Genomic DNA, 22034 nt, shown 5'->3' on the forward strand with positions numbered 1-22034 from the left:
GGGTTAAAGGGGCGTCGCCCAGGATGCCAAGCAAGCGATAGCAAGTCACCCTCTGGTGTCCTTATATGAATTGAGACGTCAGAGGGGCCGGAGCCCCCTGACGTGTCGAAGGGAGGATCTCCCTTCCCGGAAGAAGCGGCGCAGCAGGTGCCATGGAGGAGGATCATAGGCAGTCGCTGCGGCGGGCTCGGCTGCGCCTAGTGAAGGAGTTGCAAGTGGAACCCCTCTGGGATCTGCTGCTGCACCAAGAGATCTTCACCCCGGATATGATCGAGGAGATCCAGGTGTGTCTTTTGCTCCCTTCCCCCGCACAAGCTGCCCCTTTGTTCTCAAGGGATCTCTTCCAGCCTTTCCCAAGTTTCACTTCCTAAGAGGCTGTGCTTGGTAGTGTTTGAGGCTGTGATCCTGTATGTGCATTTACAGGAGAGTAAGCCCCGTTGAACTCTGCCTTTTGTCTATTTTGGCTCTTGGACTGCTTTCATTTATCTGGTGGTGAGCGCCATCCATTGTTATAGTATTTACTTCTGAGTAAACACAGATAGGATTGTGCTGCTGAGAGAACTTTCAGGGGTGCCTTAAATATTTTAGGCTGCTTTTCTGGGGGCAGCGCCTGTCCAGAATGGCATTCAGTAAAAAATGCAGAAGTTACAAATTGTCCAGAATTTAAAATTTTGAAAACATAACTCTGTTTTCAGCAGAACTGAGAGAACATTACTGAGACTATCACCCAGAAAATGGACATCATTTTGAAAGTGTGCCTTAAGCCAGGGATGAGGAAGTTGTGGCTCTCCAGGTGTTGTTGGACTCTGACTCCAGGGATAATGGGATATGTAGTCCAGCAAGATGGGGTGGGGGTTGGGTGAAGGTGTTGCTGCATCACACTGTTGATTCATGTCAAGGTTGTGGTCTGCTAAGATCTCTCAATCCATTTCATGTGTCAGGCCAAGTGTCCCCCATCTTATATTTGTACATTTGATTATTCCTGCCTAATTGTAAAACCATACACTTGTCCCTATTGCAGTTTGTTGTGTTAGATTTGGCTCAATTCTCTAATCTGCTAAGGTCATACTGAATCCTGATTCTACCTTCTGCGGGACTATCTACCCCTCCCAGTTTGGTGCCATTTTCAAATTTGATGAGCCGTCCCTCAATTCCTTCATCCAAATCTTTATATATAAGTTATTGAACAACACCGGCCCCAACAAAGGCCTGACTTGCTGACTGCTTGCTGTCTGCAAGGCTGCTCTAGATTTCAATATTACTGCCTAGCCCTTTGTTCTCCGTTTTCTTCTCCAGTATGCATGCACTGTTTGTGAAGTTTTTTGTTTACAAATGCCAGGAGGAATAACTTTCGTTTGTCTTCAGAAAGCAGGTACACGCCGAGACCAGGCCAGGCAGCTGGTCATTGACCTGCAGACTCGTGGGAAGCGAGCATTCCCTGCTTTCATCTGGTGTCTCCAAGAAACTGGACAGAATGACCTGGCCGCTTTGCTGCATGCAGGAGGTGACCAGCCACAGTTGCACCCAGCTGATCTAAAGCCAGTTGAAATCCGTCCACGTTCTGAACCAAGGGATCCACGTATGATTTCTTCTCTGATCTTGTTTCAGTTGGGGATTTTATAACCTCATTTTAGCATGCCTCCATGGTCTTGAAACTGTATCTATAGAAATCAGGGTGAAAAACAAACAGAGGCCATTTGTTGTTGATATTGCAACCCAATGTTGTGGTGTAGAGCATTCCTGTTCAAGCTAACAACCAGCCATACCTTTTCCCAAGACACTCCATGCCATATACCCCCCTTTTCTTATACTCTTCACACACTTAAAACAGTCAATGCAGATATAGCATGGGGGCAGGGAACCAGGAGAGGCAGGGTAAATGGAATGGATTTTTTGGGGAAAAGACATGGCTGGCACCTTGCTTGCATGTTTATGTTGTTATATTTCAGTATTATTCTTTTTTTAAACTTCTACAAACAGTGAGACTATTTTGAGCATGCTTGATACATCCCTCTTATTTGGCTAGGATGGAAAGCTGTTAGAGGAAGGCTATTGTAGAACATAAAAGGGACACGGGTGGCACTGTGGGTTAAACCACAGAGCCTAGGACTTGCCGATCAGAAGGTCGGTGATTCGAATGCCTGTGACGGGGTGGGCTCCCATTGCTCAGTCCCTGCTCCTGCCAACCTAACAGTTTGAAAGCACGTCACAGTGCAAGTAGATAAATAGGTACCACTCCAGTGGGAAGGGAAACGGCGTTTCCATGCGCTGCTCTGGTTCACCAGAAGCGGCTTAGTCATGCTGGTCACATGACCCGGAAGCTGTACGCCGGCTCCCTTGGCCAATAAAGCAAGATGAGCGCCACAATCACAGAGTCGTCCACAACTGGACCTAATGGTCAGGGGGTCTATTGTAGAACATAAATCAGTATGCTTTATGAAGAACAGGCTTCCTATGCAAGAGGGGTTGCAGTTTAAAACAGATGCAAGGACATGTCAGAAGGAGAAAGAGGATGGGACTAGAGAGGAGGAGAAAATCCTGTTATTTCCATTAAGCAAATTTTTGCTCAGTTACACTATGGTGCTGGGACCCGGGGGGTTGTTCTAAAGCAGGGGTGGCTCACCTGTGACTCCAGCTCCCATCAGCTCCAGCTCCCATGGCCAACGGTCATGAAAGATGAGAGTTGTAGTTGATCAACGTTTGCAGGGCACCAGGTTTCCCACCCCCTGCCGTAGATAATTCTTGCTGCTATGCAGCATCTGTGCAGTGTTTACAAGTGAAGAATTTGGCTTCTTGTATTGCATTGCTCATAGGAAACTTTATACCAGTTTCATCATTAATGGTCAGGTTTAATTGTACTGTGGTTGGCCTATAATTGTTGCAGTCTGAATGCATCCCAAATGCATCGAACCCATAATGACAGAGCAATTACTTGGAGTACATGCGTGCACATCCCAAATCTTGGCACCACGTGAAACTTGTGCAGAAACACAGCAGACCCTACCCTTGCAGGTATTACGACTTCTGGAAATTTGCCTTTTCCTGTTCAAGAACTAAATGAGAGACGCCAGAAACCATCCTGTGACATCACGGCCACTCGGGGTAAGGAGAAATCAGATTTCTTACGTTAGATTTTGATTTCTTACAAAGATTTCCCAGTTGATGGTGTGTAACTCACCCAGTGGGTCTGCGGCACCATTCACATAACAAAAACTACCATGGAGATATCAGAATTTCCAAAAGTAGGGTGTCCATGTCTTGACTTTTGAAAAACGGGGGGTCCACTGCTTTATATAAAATATATTTCTAAATATTTATATTTTGATCTTTGTCTCATTCTCTAGGCTCTGTAGAAGAAAATACCAGAAGGAACGCTGAAACGGTTAGCTTATTACCATTTCTTCAATCAGCATATTTAGGGTTTGCTTGCGGGTGGGTGGGGATGGGTAGCCCCCTTAATTTTTGTGCACCTTAATTTTTTCTGTGGCAGCTCATAGGCATCCCAAATACAGTGCTTAGGCTAGTGTGGTACGTTGGCCATAATCACCAGTGACCATGTTTAGGGAAGTTTTTTAAGACTGATGTTTTAATGTATTTTTAACCTTCTGTTGTTAAGCTGCCCAGAGTGGCTGATGATGATGAACTGGGTGAAAATTATTATTCTTTATTGGTATCCCATTTGTCTGTTAGAACACACTTATAAAAACCTTTGCAAACATATGAACAAGGTTGCCTTTGTCCCATGATGGCACAGTACTGCCTAACATACCTCAAGAAGAGGCCTCTCATAAACCAAAAAATTGTAGAGTTGGAAGGGACACCCCCCCCCCCCGCTCATCGAATTCAACCCCTTGCAATGCACTGCTCCTTGAAACTCTTTATAATGGGGATGCTCGGGATTAATAATAATAATAATAATTTTATTATATCCCGCCCATCTAGCTGGGCCTCCCCAGCCACTCCTGGCATATTAAAAACACAATAAAACATCAAACATTAAAAACTTCACTAAACAGGGCTGCCTTCAGATGTCTTCTAAAAGTCAGATAATTGTTTATTTCCTTGACATCTAGTGGGAGGGTGTTCCACAGGGCGCGGGTGCCACTACCAAGAAGGCCCTCTGCCTTCTGGGGCCTCCCACTCACAGAGCCTGAGCTGTTGACCTCTCCTTCTGAGACATACCCTTGGGCCTTGCTCCTGTGGGTTGTTTAATATATGGAAACTTGGTCTCCTCCCACCTCCGGCTAAACCAGCAGTGGGCAACCTCAGGCACAGGGACCAAATACATGTCTCCTGGCCTCTCTCACTGGCCCTTGCAGCGCTCTCCCTAGGCTCAGGGGTGGGGAGCCTTCTTGGCTCCATGGGCCAGATTGTTACCAGGATCAGCTTCGCAGACCACATTTGATGGGCAGGCCCATCGATTGACAGCCCATTTGTGTTCACCTTTCTCTCCTGGATGCTTTTGATGGCAAACAATCTGGTTCTAGCTCCCACCTCCAATGTTGCTTGACAGGTTTACGTCCTGAGAACGGACCCCTATGGCTACTGCCTTATCATCAACAATGTGAACTTCAGCAGCGCCTCTGGCTTATCCTCCCGGGCTGGGTCTGATGTGGACTGTGAGAAGCTTGAGAAACGCTTCAGATCCTTACGCTTTGAGGTCTTGACCCGACGGGATCTTAAAGCTCAGGTGAGAATTTCAGAACCAACGCAGAAAACAACACAGCCTTGAGCAGTACTGTATGGGCTGCTGTTTCTCACATTCAGGTCTCCTATTATTATTATTATTATTTATTATTAGTTATTATTGTTGTTATTATTATTGTTACAGTTGTACCTTGGATCCCAAATGCCTTGCGAGTCAAACATTTTGGCTCCCAAACGACACAAACCCGGAAGTGACTGTTCTAGTTTGTGAATATTCTTTAGAACATGAAAGTCTGATGGGGCTTCCACGGCTTCTGATTGGCTGCAGGAGCTTCCTGCAGCCAATCAGAAGCCACGCTTTGGTTTACCAACATTTTGGAAGTCGGACAGACTTCTGGAACGGATTTGTTCGACTTCCGAGGTGTACCACTGTGTTGTTGTTGTTGTTGTTGTTGTTGTTGTTGTTGTTGTTATTTACCTGACCTTCACCAGCATGTCTCAGGGCTGGTTACAATGATTTCATGATTCAGATTTTTTTTAAAAAAATTGCCACCTGGAAAGACAAGATGCTGGACTAGATAGGATCCCTTTGGCTTGATCTAGTATGTCTCCTCTTCTGCTTTATTTCCCTAGCAACCATTAGTCTTGACAATCAGAAGCCCTCAAGGAATGTTTCCTTGCAGTGGGAATTCCAGCCCCACAGCCAAACAGGGAACCCAAATAAGGAACAGCAGCTGGAAAGGGGATGATGGCACTTCCCCCCTCATCCATCATCTCCAGCCTACAGTGTGGGAACCTGAATGATTAAGGAGTGTGTCCCTTCCCATAGGCTTCAACTTGATGCTTTCTTTCAGCAGTTTTGACACCAGGGTGGGGTTTCTAGAGGGGGCAGAGCTGAGGTTACCAGTTGTGTTGATGTGGGTGTCTTTAATGCGAGACCTTTGGAAATATCTGCAGGAGATTGTCGCGGAGCTGCAGAGCTTGGCCACGCGAGACCACAGCTCTCTCGATTGTTGCCTGGTCGTCCTCCTTTCCCACGGCTGTCAGGTAGGAGAGGCTGGTGCTCCATTCACATCCTAGGATTGTAAGACCCTTGGGGCAGAGAGCTGTCTCTCTTTGGATAATGGTGCTCTTCAAAATTCTTTTTAAAAGAAAACTTAAATCGCCTGTCTTCTAGTTGATCCATTTTTATATGATTGTTTTTATTATTATTGATACAGGAAGAAAATAAAAAAGAGAAAACACAGATACAGAATTACACACAGGAATAACAATACAGTGGTACCTCGGGTTACAGACGCTTCAGGTTACAGACTCCACTAACCCAGAAATAGTACCTTGGGTTAAGAACTTTGCTTCAGGATGAGAACAGAAATCGTGCGGTGGTGGCACGGCAGCAGCGGGAGGCCCCATTAGTTAAAGTGGTGCTTCAGGTTAAGAACAGTTTCAGGTTAAGAACAGACCTCCGGAACGAATTAAGTACTTAACCCGAGGTACCACTATAAAATCAAAATTTTCTTAACAAACAATAAAACATAAGTTGGTCTTCACTTCTCCTATCTATTCCTCATTTCAATTTCATATTACTTATTGCCAATACACACTTTATCATGATTTAACTTTTTCTTAATATATCTTAACTCTTATGTCTAACTTGCAACTATTACTGAAGTTTCTCAAATGCTGCAACAAAGTTTAAACTACTATATTTATATTTCAAATATTCTTTGAAAACCCCCCATTTTGAGACAAATTCCTGTTTTGATTTATTCTTTATTTTTTTCTGATAGACCATCTAATTCGGCATATTCTGTCAGCATTTGGATCCATTCATGTATAGAGGCAATTTCAATACTCTTCCATTTTGCCACAATGAGAACTCTTGCTGCCGCTGTGGCGTATAAAGAGATAGCCTTCATTTTTTGCGGAACATCCAAATCTGTAACTCCCAGGAGATAGGCCTCTGGTTTTTTATTAAAAGAGATCTTTAGCATTTTTTGCAATTCTGAATGAATACCCTCCCAAAATACCTGTATTTTCTTACATAACCACGACATTTATATATACAGTTGTACCTCGGGTTAAGTACTTAATTTGTTCTGGAAGTTCGTTCTTAATCTGAAACTGTTCTTAACCTGAAGCACCACTTTAGCTAATGGGGCCTCCCACTGCTGCCACACCGCTGGAGCACGATTTCTGTTCTCATCCTGAAGCAAAGTTCTTAACCCGAGGTACTATATCTGGGTTAGCGGAGTCTGTAACCTGAAGCGTATGTAACCTGAAGCGTATGTAACCCAAGGTACCTCTGTAATTGAATGATTCTGCATATATTTCCACATGAGGAAAAAGCTAGTTTGCACCCCAGATTTTTAAATTTGTTTTTATTGTTGATGCTTTTATAATTTTATTATTAAGTTGCTTTAGAATGTTCCATGGGGAGCAATTCATAAATTCATCCTTCTTGTAGCCAAGATGGCAACATTCACCCACATGAGGGCACTGTTGGCAGGGTTCAGGGGAGACCCCAAGGTTTGCCAAAGTACAGTGGTACCTCTGGTTAAGAACTTAATTTGTCCTGGAGATCCGTTCTTAACCTAAAACCGTTCTTAACCTGAGGTACCACTTTAGCTAACGGGGCTGCCAGCACGCGATTTCTGTTCTCATCCTGAGGTAAAGTTCTTAACCCGAGGTACTACTTCCGGGTTAGCGGAGTCTGTAACCTGAGGTGTTTGTAACCCGAGGTACCACTGTAAATGTAGAAGAGAAATAAGGATGGGGACCCTCAAAACAGGATGGAGCATGCTCAGTGGACATGGATTGCTGATTGTTTGAGGAAGGGAGGAAAAAAGGATGGAATGGCGTAGTTTGGAAAAGGGTGTAGCTGGCTGCAACCCTGAACAGGAGCACTAAGGAATTTACCGTATTTTTTGCACTATAACACTCACTTTTTTCCTCCTAGAAAGTAAGGGGAAATGTCTGTGCGTGTTATGGAAGGAATGCCTACGGGTGGCGGGGGGGGGGGGAATCTGCTGCAGTCGTGAGCAGAGGATCCATGGTTCCCCTTCCTTCCCTCCTCCGTGGTTACAAAGCATGGATCCGCATGGATCCTCAGGATTTTTGCATTGGGCTACTCCAAACTCACTGTCAGATCACATGTCTGTGGCCACAGCATGAACCACAAAAATCATATATCCACTATTTCGTTTAGAATATTTTTTTTCTTGTTTTCCTCCTCTAAAAACTACGTGCGTGTTATGGTCTGGTGCGTGTTATAGAGCGAAAAATACGGTAATTTGGTTTGCATTTAAAGGCAAACCTGTCTAACCGGCACTTTCCAAACAATATGCCATCCTTTGAAATTCACACTTCTCCAAATTTTGCGGTGCAAAAATCTCCAGTCAAGTAAATGGTTTTATCCACCTAAATGCTACTCAGAATAGACCTGCTGAAATTTATAGACCCAAGTGAGCCACGTCCATCAATTTCAACAGGTCTACTCTGAATAGGAGAAACATTGGTGGCAGCACAATGTTTTCTGCACTAGCTGTAGCCTCCGGACCATCTTCAAGGGCATCCCCATGTCGGGTGCATGGCAGTGGCCATTGTGGAAGGTCTAGGAATTGCTAGCCCTTTGAATATATGGCATCTTTTAAGGCCACCTGCAAGGAAAGAGACTTCAGAGAAGGCTTGGTACCTGGAAGTTGGCATGAATTTCTTTGGATACCGTTGCTAGCGTTCTCTCCTTGCAGGCAAGCCACATTCAGTTTCCCGGTGGAATCTATGGCACAGATGGGCGGTCCATTGCTGTGGAAAAGATTGTCAGCTACTTCAATGGGACCCATTGCCCTAGCCTGAGGGGGAAACCAAAGCTCTTCTTCATTCAAGCTTGTGGAGGAGGTGAGTGTGTTGATAGGCCTCTGGGAACTCAGAGTCCAGGACCTGGAAGGAGTTGGCCGTTGATCTAAGACAGCGGTTCTCAACCTGTGGGTCCCCAAATGTTGTTGGGCTACAACTCCCATCATCCCTGAGCTCTGGCCTTGCTAGCTAGGGGTGATGGGAGTTGTAGTTCAATGACATCTGAGGACCCACAGGTTGAGAAAGGCTGTTCTAAGAGGACCAGAACCAGGTGTACAGGCCAAAGGAAACAAAGGGCTAGTTTCCAGAGCAGAAAACAATCACTGGAAGGGGCTAGTGTGTCACTGAAACTAGGTAGCGTTCAAGATTGAAGGCGTTTGCAGAATGAGAGGAGTCCGTTGGAGTAGGCCAATGGCCTATCTAGTCTAGCATCCTGTTCTCACAGAGGCCAGTGGGAAAAACTAAAACAGGACCCAAGCGCAAGAGCCTTCTCCCCTCCTGTGGTTTCCAGCAACTGCTATTTAGAAGTTTTTCTGACTCCAGCCGTGGAGACAGGGCATAGCCTTCATGGCTAGTAGTCACTGAGAGCCCTCCTTTCCATGAATTTGTCTAACCTTCTCCCCCCACCGCCATTTTTTTTAATGAAACTTTTTCATCATGCCGTACAATAAAAAACAAACTAATCTAATTAATATCCCCAAAAAGAAAGGAGGGGAATACAAAGTCTCCACAGACTCTACCCTTGTCTCCACAGAAAGGGGTGGCCCCTCTAAGCTCTCACCTGGGAGCTTCCATTTCTTCTCCCAGCCTCCCACCCTGGGAGATCTTCCCTTCCCTGCCTCTCACACAGGGTCCTTTGTCAACTCTGCACCACCTTCAGGTGTGTAAAATCCCCACAGTGACCCAGAGTAGAGGACACCGAAAATAATAGAAGAATGGGGGGGGGGGTAGTGAGAAATAAAAAGGGCTTCTGATTCTCCGCCTGTCATTTACAGATAAAAAGATTATTCAAAGTATTCTCTCTAGGATGACATCCAGCTATTCCTGCTTCTGCTAAGTGGTATTTCCCCAATCTACAGACCCAAATGTCTCAAATTCATTCATTTCCCCTTCCACACAAAAAGTCCAAATGTCAGCAGTCCTCTTCCTGCACTCCGACATAGCAACTTTACCTCCAATAACATCAGCAACCGTTCCTCCACATTGGAAAACAACAAATCCTTTCGTAATGACAGCAGAAATCAGATTACAATCTAACCAAAATTTAAAGAAAGAATGGGTATGCATAGATTAATATATGGTAAAACGATGTTCCAAAAGTGATGTATTGATAATGTTTAGACTGAAACCCACAAAGTTAAGAGGAAAAACGGACAAGATTTCATAGTCAATAGCAATAATATACTGATTAAACACAATTTAAAAGATACCATAATAAATCTTATAATGCCAAGCATGGGTGGAGGGAAGTCACAGGGGAAAAAGAGGGTGAAAATAAATAATAATATTTGGAAATATGTAAGTTGAATGTCATGTTAAATTGCTAAAGGATGGTTTATTTGTTTTCGAACACATCATTGTAGTATTGTTGCATTGTAAGAACTATAATAAAAAAGAAAGGGGGGGGGGAATCCTTTTGTCTTTGTTAACAGTGTCTACCCTGTAGTCATATATTAAAACAACACTCCATATTTATTTGCTTATTGTAAAATAGTTAATTCACATCCGGTTCTGTATCTTCCAGTCCTATGGCCATTGTTTTCCATACTAAAGTTTTTAAAAAATATTTAAACACGCTATTGTGTGGTTCGTGTATTGTAGATGTTTTTTGAGAGGTCTGTGCGCTTGGGTTTTCTAGAGAAGAAGGACCGAGGGTTTGAAGTGGATTCTGACCCTTCTGCGGTCGAGTCGGATGCATCTCCCATCCAGGTGCCTGCAGGAGGCTCTGATCAGACGGATGCTGTTGCAAGCTTGCCCACCCCTAGTGACATCCTGGTGTCTTACTCTACTTTTCCAGGTGAGCAGCAAGCAGCAGCAGTGAAGGGAGGTGAAAAGCTGCAGGTGCTTGCAAAGTTTCAGATTTTGCTTTTGGGTGGTGGTGACAAGGATTCTGCCTTGCATCACAGATGCTCCCTGACCAATAGATTCAGAGTTGATCGGCACATGGTAGGCTGAAGCTGCCCCCCCCCCCAAAAAAACACAGGTGCTTCTCCATAACTTTTGGACGGTATGGGCCACACAGAAGAAGCCCTCTCTCCATCTGATGCCCCTTTGCATGCTATGAGGGGTGAAAGGAGTGTTGGTCTGTGATACTTCCCAAATAGCAAAAAATTAACAAGTGTCTAATGTTGAGGCGGGTGGCACTGTGGGTTAAACCACAGAGCCTAGGACTTGCCAATCAGAAGGTTGGCGGTTCGAATCCCCGCGACGGGGTGAGCTCCCGTTGCTTGGTCCCTGCTCCTGCCAACCTAGCAGTTCGAAAGCACGTCAAAGTGCAAGTAGATAAATCGGTACCGCTCCGGCGGGAAGGTAAACGGTGTTTCCGTGCGCTGCTCTGGTTTGCCAGAAGCGGCTTAGTCATGCTGGCCACATGACCCGGAAGCTGTACGCCGGCTTCCTTGGCCAATAAAGCGAGAAGAGGGGCGCAACCCCAGAGTCGGTCACGACTGGACCTAATGGTCAGGGCTCCCTTTACCTTTAATGTTGAGGCCCAAGGCCAAACAGCTCTGCTGTTCCTCGCCCCCACAGATTGGCCCTGCTTTCAAGCATGTATTCTCAATAAGGACTAGACACTTGATTTTTAAAAAACAAAATATTGCTGAGATTCTTAGGAAGCTGGCTTTCTGCACCCAGTTCCGCTTTCTGCAAGTTTTCTCTCTGCTTCTGTGAGATTGCGGGATCTGCACGACTTCTCACAGGTTTTCCCCCTTCCTTGCAGGTTTTGTGTCCTGGAGGAATAAGTGCACAGGCTCCTGGTATGTCGAAACCCTGGACCACGTGTTGGAACAGTATGCCCATTCTGAAGACCTGCTCAACATGCTTCTGAGGGTAAGCTCTGCATGTTTGAGCTGGGAGGCCTGGCTTAGGATCATAGAGTTGGAATGAACTCTACAATCTCCCCTAGCCTCCTTCTCAGTACAGGATCTGCAGTGCAGCGTTCCTCACAGTTGGCTCAAGTACAATGTCAGAGCAGGATCCTTGGGATTCATAACTGGATAACTTAATCACTATGGAAATGAGGCTTCTCACTATCTATGTATTGGGTTCGAAGCTTGTTTACTAATTATGTTGAAAAAAAGAGCTTGGTTGTGTGTGGGCTCAGAAGTCTTCTAAACTGTGGAATTCTACGTGTGCTGTGAAGCAAAAAAAACCCCAAAAATATTGTGGCTTAACGTCAGAATTAATTTAAAGTATAGAATAATAATAATAATAATAATAATAATAATAAATAAAAAAAATTATTTATATCCTGCCCTCCGCAGCCGAAGCCGGGCTCTGAGCGGCTAACAACAGTAAAATAATACAACATTCTAAAATCAGTTCATTATAAAATCAGTTCAAATCAAATTAATGGCAACCATTGGCTAGAGTTCTGTGAGGATTGCCAAAGGAGGAGGTCAGGCTGTGCCCTGGCCAAAGGCCAGGCAGAACAGCTCTGTCTTGCAGGCCCTTGAAAGATGTCAAATCCCGCAGGGCCCTAGTCTCTTGTGACAGAGCGTTCCACCAGATTGGAGCCACAGGCGAAAAAGCCAAGCCTTTTGAGGAAAGCCTTTTGAAGAAGCTGGGTATGTTTAGCCTGGGAAAGAGGAGACTGAGAGGAGGTATAATAGCCAACTTCAAATATCTCAAGGGCTGTCACACGGAAGATGGAGCAAGCTTGTTTTCTCTTGCTCTGGAGGGCAGGACTTGAGGCAGTGGCTCTGAGTTACAAGAAAGGAGATTGCAGCTAAACATCAGGAAGAACTTTCTGACAGGAAGAGCTGTTCCGACTGTGGAACAGTCTCCCTCAGGAGGTTGTGGAATCTCCTTCCTTGGAGGTTTTTAAGCAGAGCTTGTTTGGCCGTCTGTCATGGATGCTTTAGCTGAGATTCCTGCCTTGCAGAGGGTTGGACTAGATGAACCTTGGGGTCTCTTCCTACTCTACAATTCTATGATTCTAAATAAATTCGGACACAGTAGGACCAAAGCTGAGCTGCTGTCCTTCCACCAAATTTCCAGTCTCTTACTCCACCGAGCCATCTTTCTGTTGCCTGATGCTTGAAACATCCCTTTTGTTGATGCGATGCTTGTGTGTAAGAACAGGTGGAGCAAATGGTTTCTCCCTTCTCTCGCCCAGGTAGCAAATGCCGTTTCTGCAAAAGGGGAATATAAGCAGATGCCTGGCTGTTTTAACTTCCTCCGGAAGCGATTCTTCTTCACAGCCAAATGAAGACGCCTCGGCGAAACTTTGCCTTTAACAAACCCAGGGGAAGAGACCAGCCCTCTCGCAGAAGATGTCAAGAAGGCAGATGCTGGTGAAACAGCTGTCTTATGGTTGGGAAGGGGAGCCTGTGTCTCTCCAGATGTTGTCGGACTACATATCCCATCATGCCCAGCCAGCATGGCCAATAGTCTGGAATGATTGGAATTGCAGTCCCAACAATATCTAGAGAGCTGCGGTATCTCCAGATCTTACGGATTTGTTTCGTCTTGAAGCCATCAGGAGAGCAAATTTCATCACTCTACAAAGATTCTTCTCTTCTCTTTCTGGTTTCTGAATCGCCCATCGATCTCCAGAGAAAATGGCCTGGAAAGCCAGTTTGCATCAAAAGCCTGCCCCCTTCCAAGGTGTCCTCCAGCAATTTAAGATCCCCCTCTCTTACTTTTTCCTGTGTCTGTATTGAGGGCATTCCAAATTACTTCTTCCAATTGCCCGTCTTCCTTTGCAAAAGTGCTTGAGGGGAAGCTGCGGCTGTTAAGCCAGCTCATGTTAGAGGTGTAAACAGGGCCGCAGATGAATAATAGAGGGTTGTCTCCAAAGTTAGCCCTACTCAGAGTGGATCCATGGAAATGACTCGCTTAGATCCATTGTTTTCAGCAGGTCTACTCTGAGTAGGATTTGGTCAGCTACAACCCAATAATTTAAAAAGCACTTTGTTGGGGGAAGAGGATGTGTACGTTGTATGTGCACAATTAAATCTCTATTTCTCTGCAGTCTGTCTTGTTACTTATTTAGACTCTGTTCCTCTATGGCTGTCTCGGAATCTGATCAGTGGCAGGAGCAAGGACAGAACATGATCTGAAGAGCATCCCACATCCTGATAATTTTGACAATTCCATGCCCTTGTGATGTCTGTTCAAGCCTGTTTCAGTTTATTTTTGGCAGGTCTGCTGAAACTTTTAAGAGTTTGCTTTACATGAAACTTGAGCCATCTTTAGGGTGCTTGTCTGACAAATTTACCAAATATGCCCACTCAACTGCTTAGTTCTGTGGAACTAGTACTGAGACAGGTGCTACATAATACTCATTCTGCATTTGTAAGAAATCGATCTTTTAGTGTGGCTGCGCCCACAACCTTGGAACTCCCTGCCTATTGACATTGGGCTGGTGTGTTCACTGTACTCTTTTCGACGCATGCTAAAAACTTTTATTTAGGCAAGTCTACCCAGATATGTGAGGGACGTGGATGGCGCTGTGGGTTAAACCACAGAGCCTAGGACTTGCCAAACAAAAGGTCGGCGGTTCGAATCCCTGTGACGGGGTGAGCTCCCGTTTCTCAGTCCCTGCTCCTGCCAACCTAGCAGTTCGAAAGCACGTCAAAGGGCAAGTAGATAAATAGGTACCGCTCTGGCGGGAAGGTAAACAGCGTTTCCGTGTGCTGCTCTGGTTCGCCAGAAGCAGCTTAGTCATGCTGGCCACATGACCCGGAAGCGGCTCCCTCGGCCAATAAAGCGAGATGAGCACCACAACCCCAGAGTCGTCCACAACTGGACCTAATGGTCAGCGGTCCCTTTACCTTTACCTTTACCCAGATATGTAGAATGTGGACAGGTGTTTTAATCTGTTTTTAATTTATTTTTTAAAAAATGTTTTCAATTTTCAACTGTTTTTACTGATGGTTTTATGGCATTATTCTTTTGTATATCACATTGAGGGTTGCTTTTTTATTTTATTTTTACAATCAGAATGTATATAAATTTTATGAAATGAAAAATAAAAAACATGATGTTTCTGACTTACAGCTGCTTGGAGAGTTCTTGCATTTTGGCAAATGCATTCCTTCCTGACAAGTTACCTTGGTTGTTTTTGTTGAGACAATGTGGTCATTGCCTTTGCATGTATTGGAGAAATTTCTGCTGGTGTGTGGGTGAAGCAGATGCATGCAGTGTGAAAGTAACCTTTGGTTCTGCCAAAGGTTTTACTTTTGCTATTTTTGTGTTTCTCACTGTTTTTAATTCTCTCATCTATTAAATCACCTTGGGACAGTGGTTGAGAAGACCAATAATAAATCAGTGTTAATAAGAACTGAATAAAGCACCGTAAATCACCCTGCCAGGAGATGCCACCAAGTACCTGAGCAGCACATGTTGAATTTTGTAACCCTCATCAGAACAACTGGAACCATGTTGCATTGGGCAAAGTGGCGGAGAATTAAAGAGGAGATCATAGATACAAAAAAAAAAGGTGCTCCCAGCATCTGGGACAGGACACTCTTGCTTGGATTATTGCAATGTTTGCTTTTGTTTTATTGTGCAACTGGTGTTATTCTTAAGATAGTGTTCCTGGCCGATTCTCTCTGGGTTTCAACGCTCCTTGCCTTAATACTGTGCCATCACCTACAGACAATGCAAAAGAAAGAGGAAGTGTGAGCATTCGTCTCAAAAAGCAAGAAGCCTTGGCTTATTTGCCTTTGTATATATTCATTTTTTAAAAGGTTTCATCTGTATTTTGATCGTTTTATGATGTTTGCTGATTTCATTTTGGATGCATATTTTATATTCTCTTACATAAGCCGCTTAGAGCGTTGTATAAAACTTGTAAATTGTTGTTGTTTTTTTGTGGCATGTCCCCCTCCCCCCTCCCTTCATTCCATTTGTCTCACATGAACTGGTTTTGCAGATGGCAGTGGTGGGATGGGGGCTTGAGATGCATATAATGGCTATGAGTGGGGACCTGGATTGGCTGACAAAGACCCTCCCTTCTGAAACCAAAATCCCTGCAGCCATCTTTCACCCAAATCCATCCTTGCTTTGTGTTCTAAAAGCAGGATGGGCAGATTAGAGGCATTAGAGATGCCTGCTAGGTTGCCCAGAGACCTTTGGTTACCTGAGGCAAAGGTGATCTCCTCCCTCCTCTGCAGAAACCACATGCTTCCAATTCCATGTACAAAACCTGCCCAGGCTGGCAGCTGAATCTGAGGGCTGTTTCCAGTCTGAATGAGGAGGGCTTGCTTTGGGGAGGGCTCAAAGGGGCAAAATATTTTGTAAATTATTTCGGGTGGAATGAATTTGAATTGCATGCCTATGGCAGCACTCTGCAGAAATCAAACGCAGAAAGGGGTGTATGTTCCTAATGCACCAAATCCACATCGGAAACAGAGCCAGGGAATTGGACGCTTCAGAAATCCAGAGGAAAATGTGGGTGTAGCCTCAGTTGAAAGGCAGATCTTCCCCTGAGACCTTTCATCCCAAATGTTTTCTGTCTCTAATGAAGCCCAGCAGTATCCATATTAAGCGGCAAGGTTGGCAGACCGGCCTCAAGGTGTGCTGCTCACCTGCGCGATCCAGTCGTTGAAGGCGGAGACCCTCGTGAAGACAGACGGCTTGCGGTAGTAGTTGCAGCCAAGAGAGGAACCGAAACTGACCACTCCGTGCACCTCCCATTTCCCACTAGAGTTTTGGCAGTTGAGTGGGCCACCGGAGTCCCCCTGTAAACAAGCCAAGCAGAATTTGATGGAGCTTTTGGGGAAGGAGATGCTCTGGGTCACCACGAATGCTCTGCGTTGAGGAATGGGGAATGGGAAAGTACAGGGGCATAATTGATTGGGGAAGGGCTGGGGCTCAGTGCTTAGAGCACCTGCTTTGAATGCAGAAGTTTCAACCTCTGGCTGCTCCAGAAGGGCTAGGAAAGACCCTTCTGCAGTGCCTGCTTAGCTTATACAGGGCTCCACTCTCTTGGGCCCCCCAAAAAAATGTAAAGGAAAAAAACCTGGATGTACATTTCCAAAATATAAGATAAAAAACAAATAAAATAAAAACTACAATTATTATTTCATGTGATAGCAAGTTTCTAGAGACTAGATTGAGTCTTTGTAAATTGTGTTTCTAAAGGAACTTTTGTTATTGACAAATGCCAATGTGTTTGCATTATCAAGTTTGTTATAAAGAAAAAAATGATTTTAAGTTAGAGCTCAATAATTATTTCACTATTAATATACCGGTACTTCTTAATTGTATTTCACTATTAATATACTTCTTAATTGTATTTCAGTTCAACAATTACTTTGAAAAAATACATGTTATGTTATGTGCAAGTGGCTTTAGATACCTATTAGGTCCATAAATTACCACATAGCATATATTCAACACAAAAAACAGCAACAATTTGTTGTTGACAAAGGACAGCTGGATATATAAAGGGCCCCATTACCTTCAGTAGCTTAGGGCCTCATCAAACCTAAATCCAGCCCTGCCCCTCTGGCTTGGGGAGCTGCTGCCAGGCAGTGCAGGCTATCTTGAGCTGGTAGGATCGTTCATATTATTGTTTCAGGGAATGTGACTCAAATGCAAACCCAGCTGAATTTTGCCTCCATCTCTTGTGAAAGCCAGAATGAGTCACGCATTGCAAATCTGGTTCTTTGGTACATCTCCTTCCAATTGCAAGGTGTGTTGTTTCTGGCCACTGGATTGGGCTGCCCCTACCCTGACAACTGCATGCATGCACGCACTCACGTTGCAGCTGGAGATCACGCCATCACCGCCTGCACAGACCATGTTGGTTTTCACCGAGCTGCCCCACCAGCTGGCCTGGGAGCAGGTGGCGTGATTCACCACAAGCAAGCGCCCCTGCTGCAGGATATCTGGCAACGGACCATTTGCTAGAAGAGACCAAAGCAAGAGGGTTATGAGATGGAGCAATGTCAATCAAGGAAGTAATAGGTGTCCTAAAAAGGAAAAGGAAAAGGACCCCTGACAGTTAAGTCAAAGTCACAGACGACTCTGGGATTGTGGTGCTCATCTTGCTTTACAGGCCGAGGGAGCCGGCGTTCGTCCACAGACAGTTTTTCTGGGTCATGTGGCCAGCATGACTAAGCCGCTTCTGGAGCAATGGAGCACCGAAACCAGAGCAGCACACAGAAACGCTGTTTACCTTTCCGCCAGAGCAGTACCTATTTATCTACTTGCACTGGCATGCTTTTGAACTGCTAGGTTGGCAGGAGCTGGAACCGAGCAACAGTAGCTCACCCCGTCGGGATTCGAACCGCTGACCTGATCGGCAAGCCCAAGAGACTCAGTGGTTTAGACCACAGCATCACCCACGTCCCACAATAGGCATCCTAGTACTTTGGTTTTTTAAAAAATAAAGAATGCCCTCCCATTCTTTGAAAGTGCTCTTCCCCTGTGAAAGAGACTTCCAGTTTTCTGCCTCATTCTCAGGGAACTTTAGAAAGCTGGTACATGCAGTGTTTATTTATTTTATTTTTATTTAGAAGATTTATAAACTACTTGGTAGTCCCCTTGTCTTCATCCCCCTAGCACTAAAGGAAGAGGCTTAAATTGTAATCTAGAGATGCCCAAAGGGCAAGAAAGGGGAGAATTTTAGCACCTCAGAAGAAGTCTTCTCACTTTTGGTTCTGACTGGAGCCAATCAGAGTGAAAGGAATCGACTCATAGAATTGTAGAGCCCAGCTCCCTGCAATGCAGGAATATGCAGCTGTCCCTTACAGGGATCAAACCTGAAACCTTGGCGTTATCAGCACCACACTCTAACCAACTGAGCTATCCAGGTGGTGAGTCAGCCACTGAAGATTGGCTCTTAGGGTTGGCCTGGAGAAATCACATGCATGAAACATCAAGGAGAAGTGTGCCCAGAAAATAGTAGAACTAGCTGAAATGTAACACGTGGAGACCTTTGTTTATCATTGCAATGCACCCATGGTTATTATTATTCTATATTTATAAAGATGACTGTATAATCTTAGACGGGGGCATGGCTGTGACTCTCACGAAAGGACCCTGCACTTCTGAGTGTATCACTGCACTGCTGCGCATTATGCTCCTCAAAAGGGCAATGAGTTGCAAACTGCTTGCAATTAAGTATAATAATAATATTTTTTCAATTTAAAAAATCCATCACGACACTTACTTATCAGCCTTCCCCATCCAGTTACGTAGCAAGGATAGTTGGCAGCTAAGATACTGTTGGCTTTGGGGAGGCAAGCCGTCTGGATGCTGTTGCTCAAGGTGACATGCTGAGAAAGTTTGATGAGTGCAATATCGTTCCTGGTTTTGAGGGAGAAAGAGGAAAAATGGGCATGAAGAGCAGGCTGCATCCATCCGTTTATTTAAAGCATTATTATACCTCTTTAGACAGTCATGGCTTCCTCCCTCAGCATTCTGGGAGCTGTAATTTGCTAAAGGTGCTGGGTTTACTGGGAAGGTGCCAGAGTTTACTGGGAAGAGGGATTGATTGTTAAACCACTCTAGAAATTGTAGCTCTGTGAGGAGAACAAGGGTTTACTAACTAAAGTTCCCAGGATTCTTTGGGGCGGTAGCCATGACTGGTAAAATCTTATAATGGTTTTAAATGTAAGGTGAGAATGTGGCTTATGGTGTGCATGGAAACTAGAAAACCGTGCTGAGGGGATTCCGAATATATTGCCCAGGATTTTTTCCACATTTCCAAGGGTTTGGGCAAATGAATGCAAAGACTCTGGATTAACTGACAAGCCTCCAGGCCAATAGGTGGGGGACTCTTGGCCCAGAGGCTAAATGTGACCCGCCACAACTTTTGCTGGTGAAGCTGTTCCCCCCTCAAACCACACCCACTTACCCCACACCTGATATTGCATGTGATATCAAACATGGGACATTTAAAGACACGGAATGATCCTGCAGCTAGAAAGCAGGATTAAACCATGCATCAGATGATGAGTAGGGGGTTCCATTTTTCTTGGTTAGAAAATGTAATTCAGCCGCACAGTTTGTTAATGCTGCTGCTGGCTTTCACATGGAAAACGCAAGATTTACTCAGAAAAAAATAAATGCATGACTTTGATGGCATGCCAAATACTAGTACTGATTTGAAAAATAATAATATAGAAAATTAACTTTATCTCTGCTCCACCACGATCACCACCACCACTGTTGGCCACAATAATTTCTTCTATTCTTGCTTCATGAAAAGCTATTATATTACCCATTGGTAAGTCTACTTGCGTCCCACTTGGGGTGAACAATGATTTTTGATGGGGAAACAGCAACTGATCCTCTCTCATTGGCTGAGAGACTGTGCTTTCCAAGGAAGACGCGATAAGTCCGACCAGAACTGAAGAAATGGAGAAAAAGAGTGAGGGATGAGTGTGTTTCTTTGCATAATGAAGAAAAAAAGTCAAATGAGTCGGGCTGTATCCAACTACATTCTACTTAGAGTAGACGCATTGAAATTAATGGACCTGAATGAGTCATCTGCCTTAATTTCAGTGGGTCTTTCTCTGAGTACGACTAACACTTGAGGGTCCGGCTTGCTGGCTTCTCACCGGCATCCGGCTGGCGACTGTGAAATTAAATTACAGTGGTACCTCGGATTACACACACTTCAGGTTACATACGCTTCAGGTTACAGACTCTGCTAACCCAGAAATAATACCTCGGGTTAAGAACTTTGCTTCAGGATGAGAACAGAAATCGTGCTCCAGCGGTGCGGCAGCAGCAGGAAGTCCCATTAGCTAAAGTGGTGCTTCAGGTTAAGAACAGTTTCAGGTTAAGAATGGACCTCTGGAAGGAATTAAGTACTTAACCCGAGGTACCTCTGTATTATGGATACAACCCAGTATTTTTTGCATATCAAACACTTTCATGGGCTACATTCATTTTGCCAATTGAAAGAAGAGCCTCGTTGCATCAGGCCAAAGACCCAACTAGTCCAATATCTTCTTCTCTCAGTGACCAATATGTGATGGTCTAAGCAAGGGGGAGGTCAGTACTCTCAGTATTCCAGGCAGGCTGGAAGACAAGGATCAATAAAGAATCCCTGACAGATGGACATCGAACCTCTGCTTAAAAACCCCCAATGAAGGAAAGTCACCACACTGGAAGATAGTCCGTTCCACTGTTGAACAGCTCTTATCATCAGAGAGTTCATCTTAAAGTTTAGTCCATTGTCATTTGAATCCATTGGTTCGGGCCCCACCCTCTGGAACAGCAGCATATACAAACTTGCTAAATTTTCCATGTGACAGCTCTTCAGATATCTGAAGATGGTTGTCATATTCCCTCTCAGTCTCCTCTTATCCATGATAAACATACCCAACTCCCTCAACTGTTCTTCAGAAGGCTTGGTTTCCAGGCCTTTGAACATCTTGGTCGCCCTCATCTGCACACGTCCCATCTTGTCAATATCCTTCTCCAACTGCGGTGCTCATAACTGGACACAGACTGCCAGGAGTGGCCAAATATCCCAGAGTGCCAAGAATCCCAGAGTCTTAAATGGAAGCAGCTGTTTTATTGGGGTGCTGACGTACCTGATACAGTGAGCGGCTGTCATGACCCAGTTGGTGGCGATGAGGGACCCGCCACATGTGTGATGCCAATTCCCACCAGACAAATATTGAAGTGAAGCCTGAGAATGACAGACAAGTCTCAGGATGAGCTTGAAGGATGCCCAACCCTGGACCACCCTTCATGCTACCCAAATCAGAGCCGAAACAAGTTTGCTCCTGAAAACCCTTTTCCAGATGTTCTGAGTGTGCATTTTGTAATAAATGACATTTGACTCTAATTTTTTTTCTCCTTTCATTACTAGGACTTTGGCAGGTTGACTTTGATACCTGGTACATTTTCATAGCTGACAAACCGGAGATGGGGCAACTTCCTGGAGCTCTTTCCTCTCTCATTACAGGGTCGACTTCTCAAATTTGTGGTGGAATCCTGTTTCTCTGGCATGCATGGGAGCTCCCACCCCACAACCAACCTCTCTCTGGAGGCACCACAAAATACACAGATAATCCTGTTTTTCTGAGTCTTGGAAATTGAGCACACAGCAGAACATGGCAGCTGGGATGGATGGGAGGCGTCAACCCCCACCCCACCCCCAATCCTCAGGAAAAGAGTCCATGATGGAAAGCCAAAGGAAGGAATCTTTTTCAGTGCTGAGAGACAGACGATTAGTTGGACAACAAGACTGCAAAGCTGTATCTTACCTGCCAGGGCCAGCTGTTCTGCCGGGCATTCTCCCCTCCAACGACTCTACTTACATTGGGCTTGTAGGCCGGGACCCCACAACTGAAGGCTGCAAAAAGGACACAGTGCAGACACTCTTGGAAGGTTCAGCA

At 44.9% G+C, this 22034-nt stretch overlaps 2 protein-coding genes across 3 annotated transcripts; one reads left to right on the top strand and one right to left on the bottom strand.

Moving 5' to 3' along the window:
- Window positions 1–10: 10 nt before the first annotated feature.
- On the top strand, window positions 11–14721 carry CASP9 (caspase 9). Of its 2 annotated transcripts, XM_082230273.1 has the most exons (10): window positions 17–284; window positions 1366–1579; window positions 3013–3102; window positions 3345–3382; window positions 4514–4690; window positions 5605–5694; window positions 8397–8544; window positions 10361–10519; window positions 11441–11550; window positions 12839–14721. In XM_082230273.1, exons 1-10 carry the CDS (start codon window positions 153–155, stop codon window positions 12929–12931), a joined length of 1251 nt encoding a protein of 416 aa, XP_082086399.1. In that variant the 5' UTR covers window positions 17–152; the 3' UTR covers window positions 12932–14721. The 2 variants fall into 2 exon arrangements, with proteins under 2 accessions (XP_082086400.1, XP_082086399.1); XM_082230274.1 differs by lacking the exon at window positions 8397–8544 and having other exon boundaries at window positions 11–284.
- Window positions 14722–14857: 136 nt separating this feature from the next.
- Window positions 14858–21300, bottom strand: LOC309536416 (chymotrypsin-like elastase family member 2A). The gene is made up of 6 exons (XM_082230649.1): window positions 21225–21300; window positions 19901–20029; window positions 18848–18984; window positions 17434–17579; window positions 16257–16409; window positions 14858–15318 (listed from the first exon to the last, which is right to left on the bottom strand). The coding sequence occupies exons 1-6, from the start codon at window positions 21245–21247 to the stop codon at window positions 15301–15303; spliced, it is 606 nt and encodes a 201-aa protein (XP_082086775.1). The 5' UTR covers window positions 21248–21300; the 3' UTR covers window positions 14858–15300.
- Between the last annotated feature and the right edge of the window lie 734 nt (window positions 21301–22034).

Source organism: Podarcis vaucheri, assembly GCF_965113315.1.
Source record: "Podarcis vaucheri genome assembly, chromosome: 7".
In the NCBI taxonomy this organism is placed as follows: Eukaryota; Metazoa; Chordata; class Lepidosauria; order Squamata; family Lacertidae; genus Podarcis; species Podarcis vaucheri.

Coding starts and splice junctions, on each gene's coding strand:
- LOC309536416 (XM_082230649.1), bottom strand. CDS start 21,247: ATGACAGCCGCTCACTGTATCAG. Junction 20,030..21,224: donor ACAGCCGCTCACTGTATCAG/GTACGTCAGCAC, acceptor CCATTTCTTCAG/TTCTGGTCGGACTTATCGCG. Junction 17,580..18,847: donor TGGATGGGGAAGGCTGATAA/GTAAGTGTCGTG, acceptor GGTCTCTTCTAG/CAAATGGTCCGTTGCCAGAT.
- CASP9 (XM_082230273.1), top strand. CDS start 153: ATGGAGGAGGATCATAGGCAGTCGCTGCGGCGGGCTCGGCTGCGCCTA. Junction 3,383..4,513: donor CCAGAAGGAACGCTGAAACG/GTTAGCTTATTA, acceptor GTTGCTTGACAG/GTTTACGTCCTGAGAACGGA. Junction 8,545..10,360: donor CATTCAAGCTTGTGGAGGAG/GTGAGTGTGTTG, acceptor TGGGTTTTCTAG/AGAAGAAGGACCGAGGGTTT.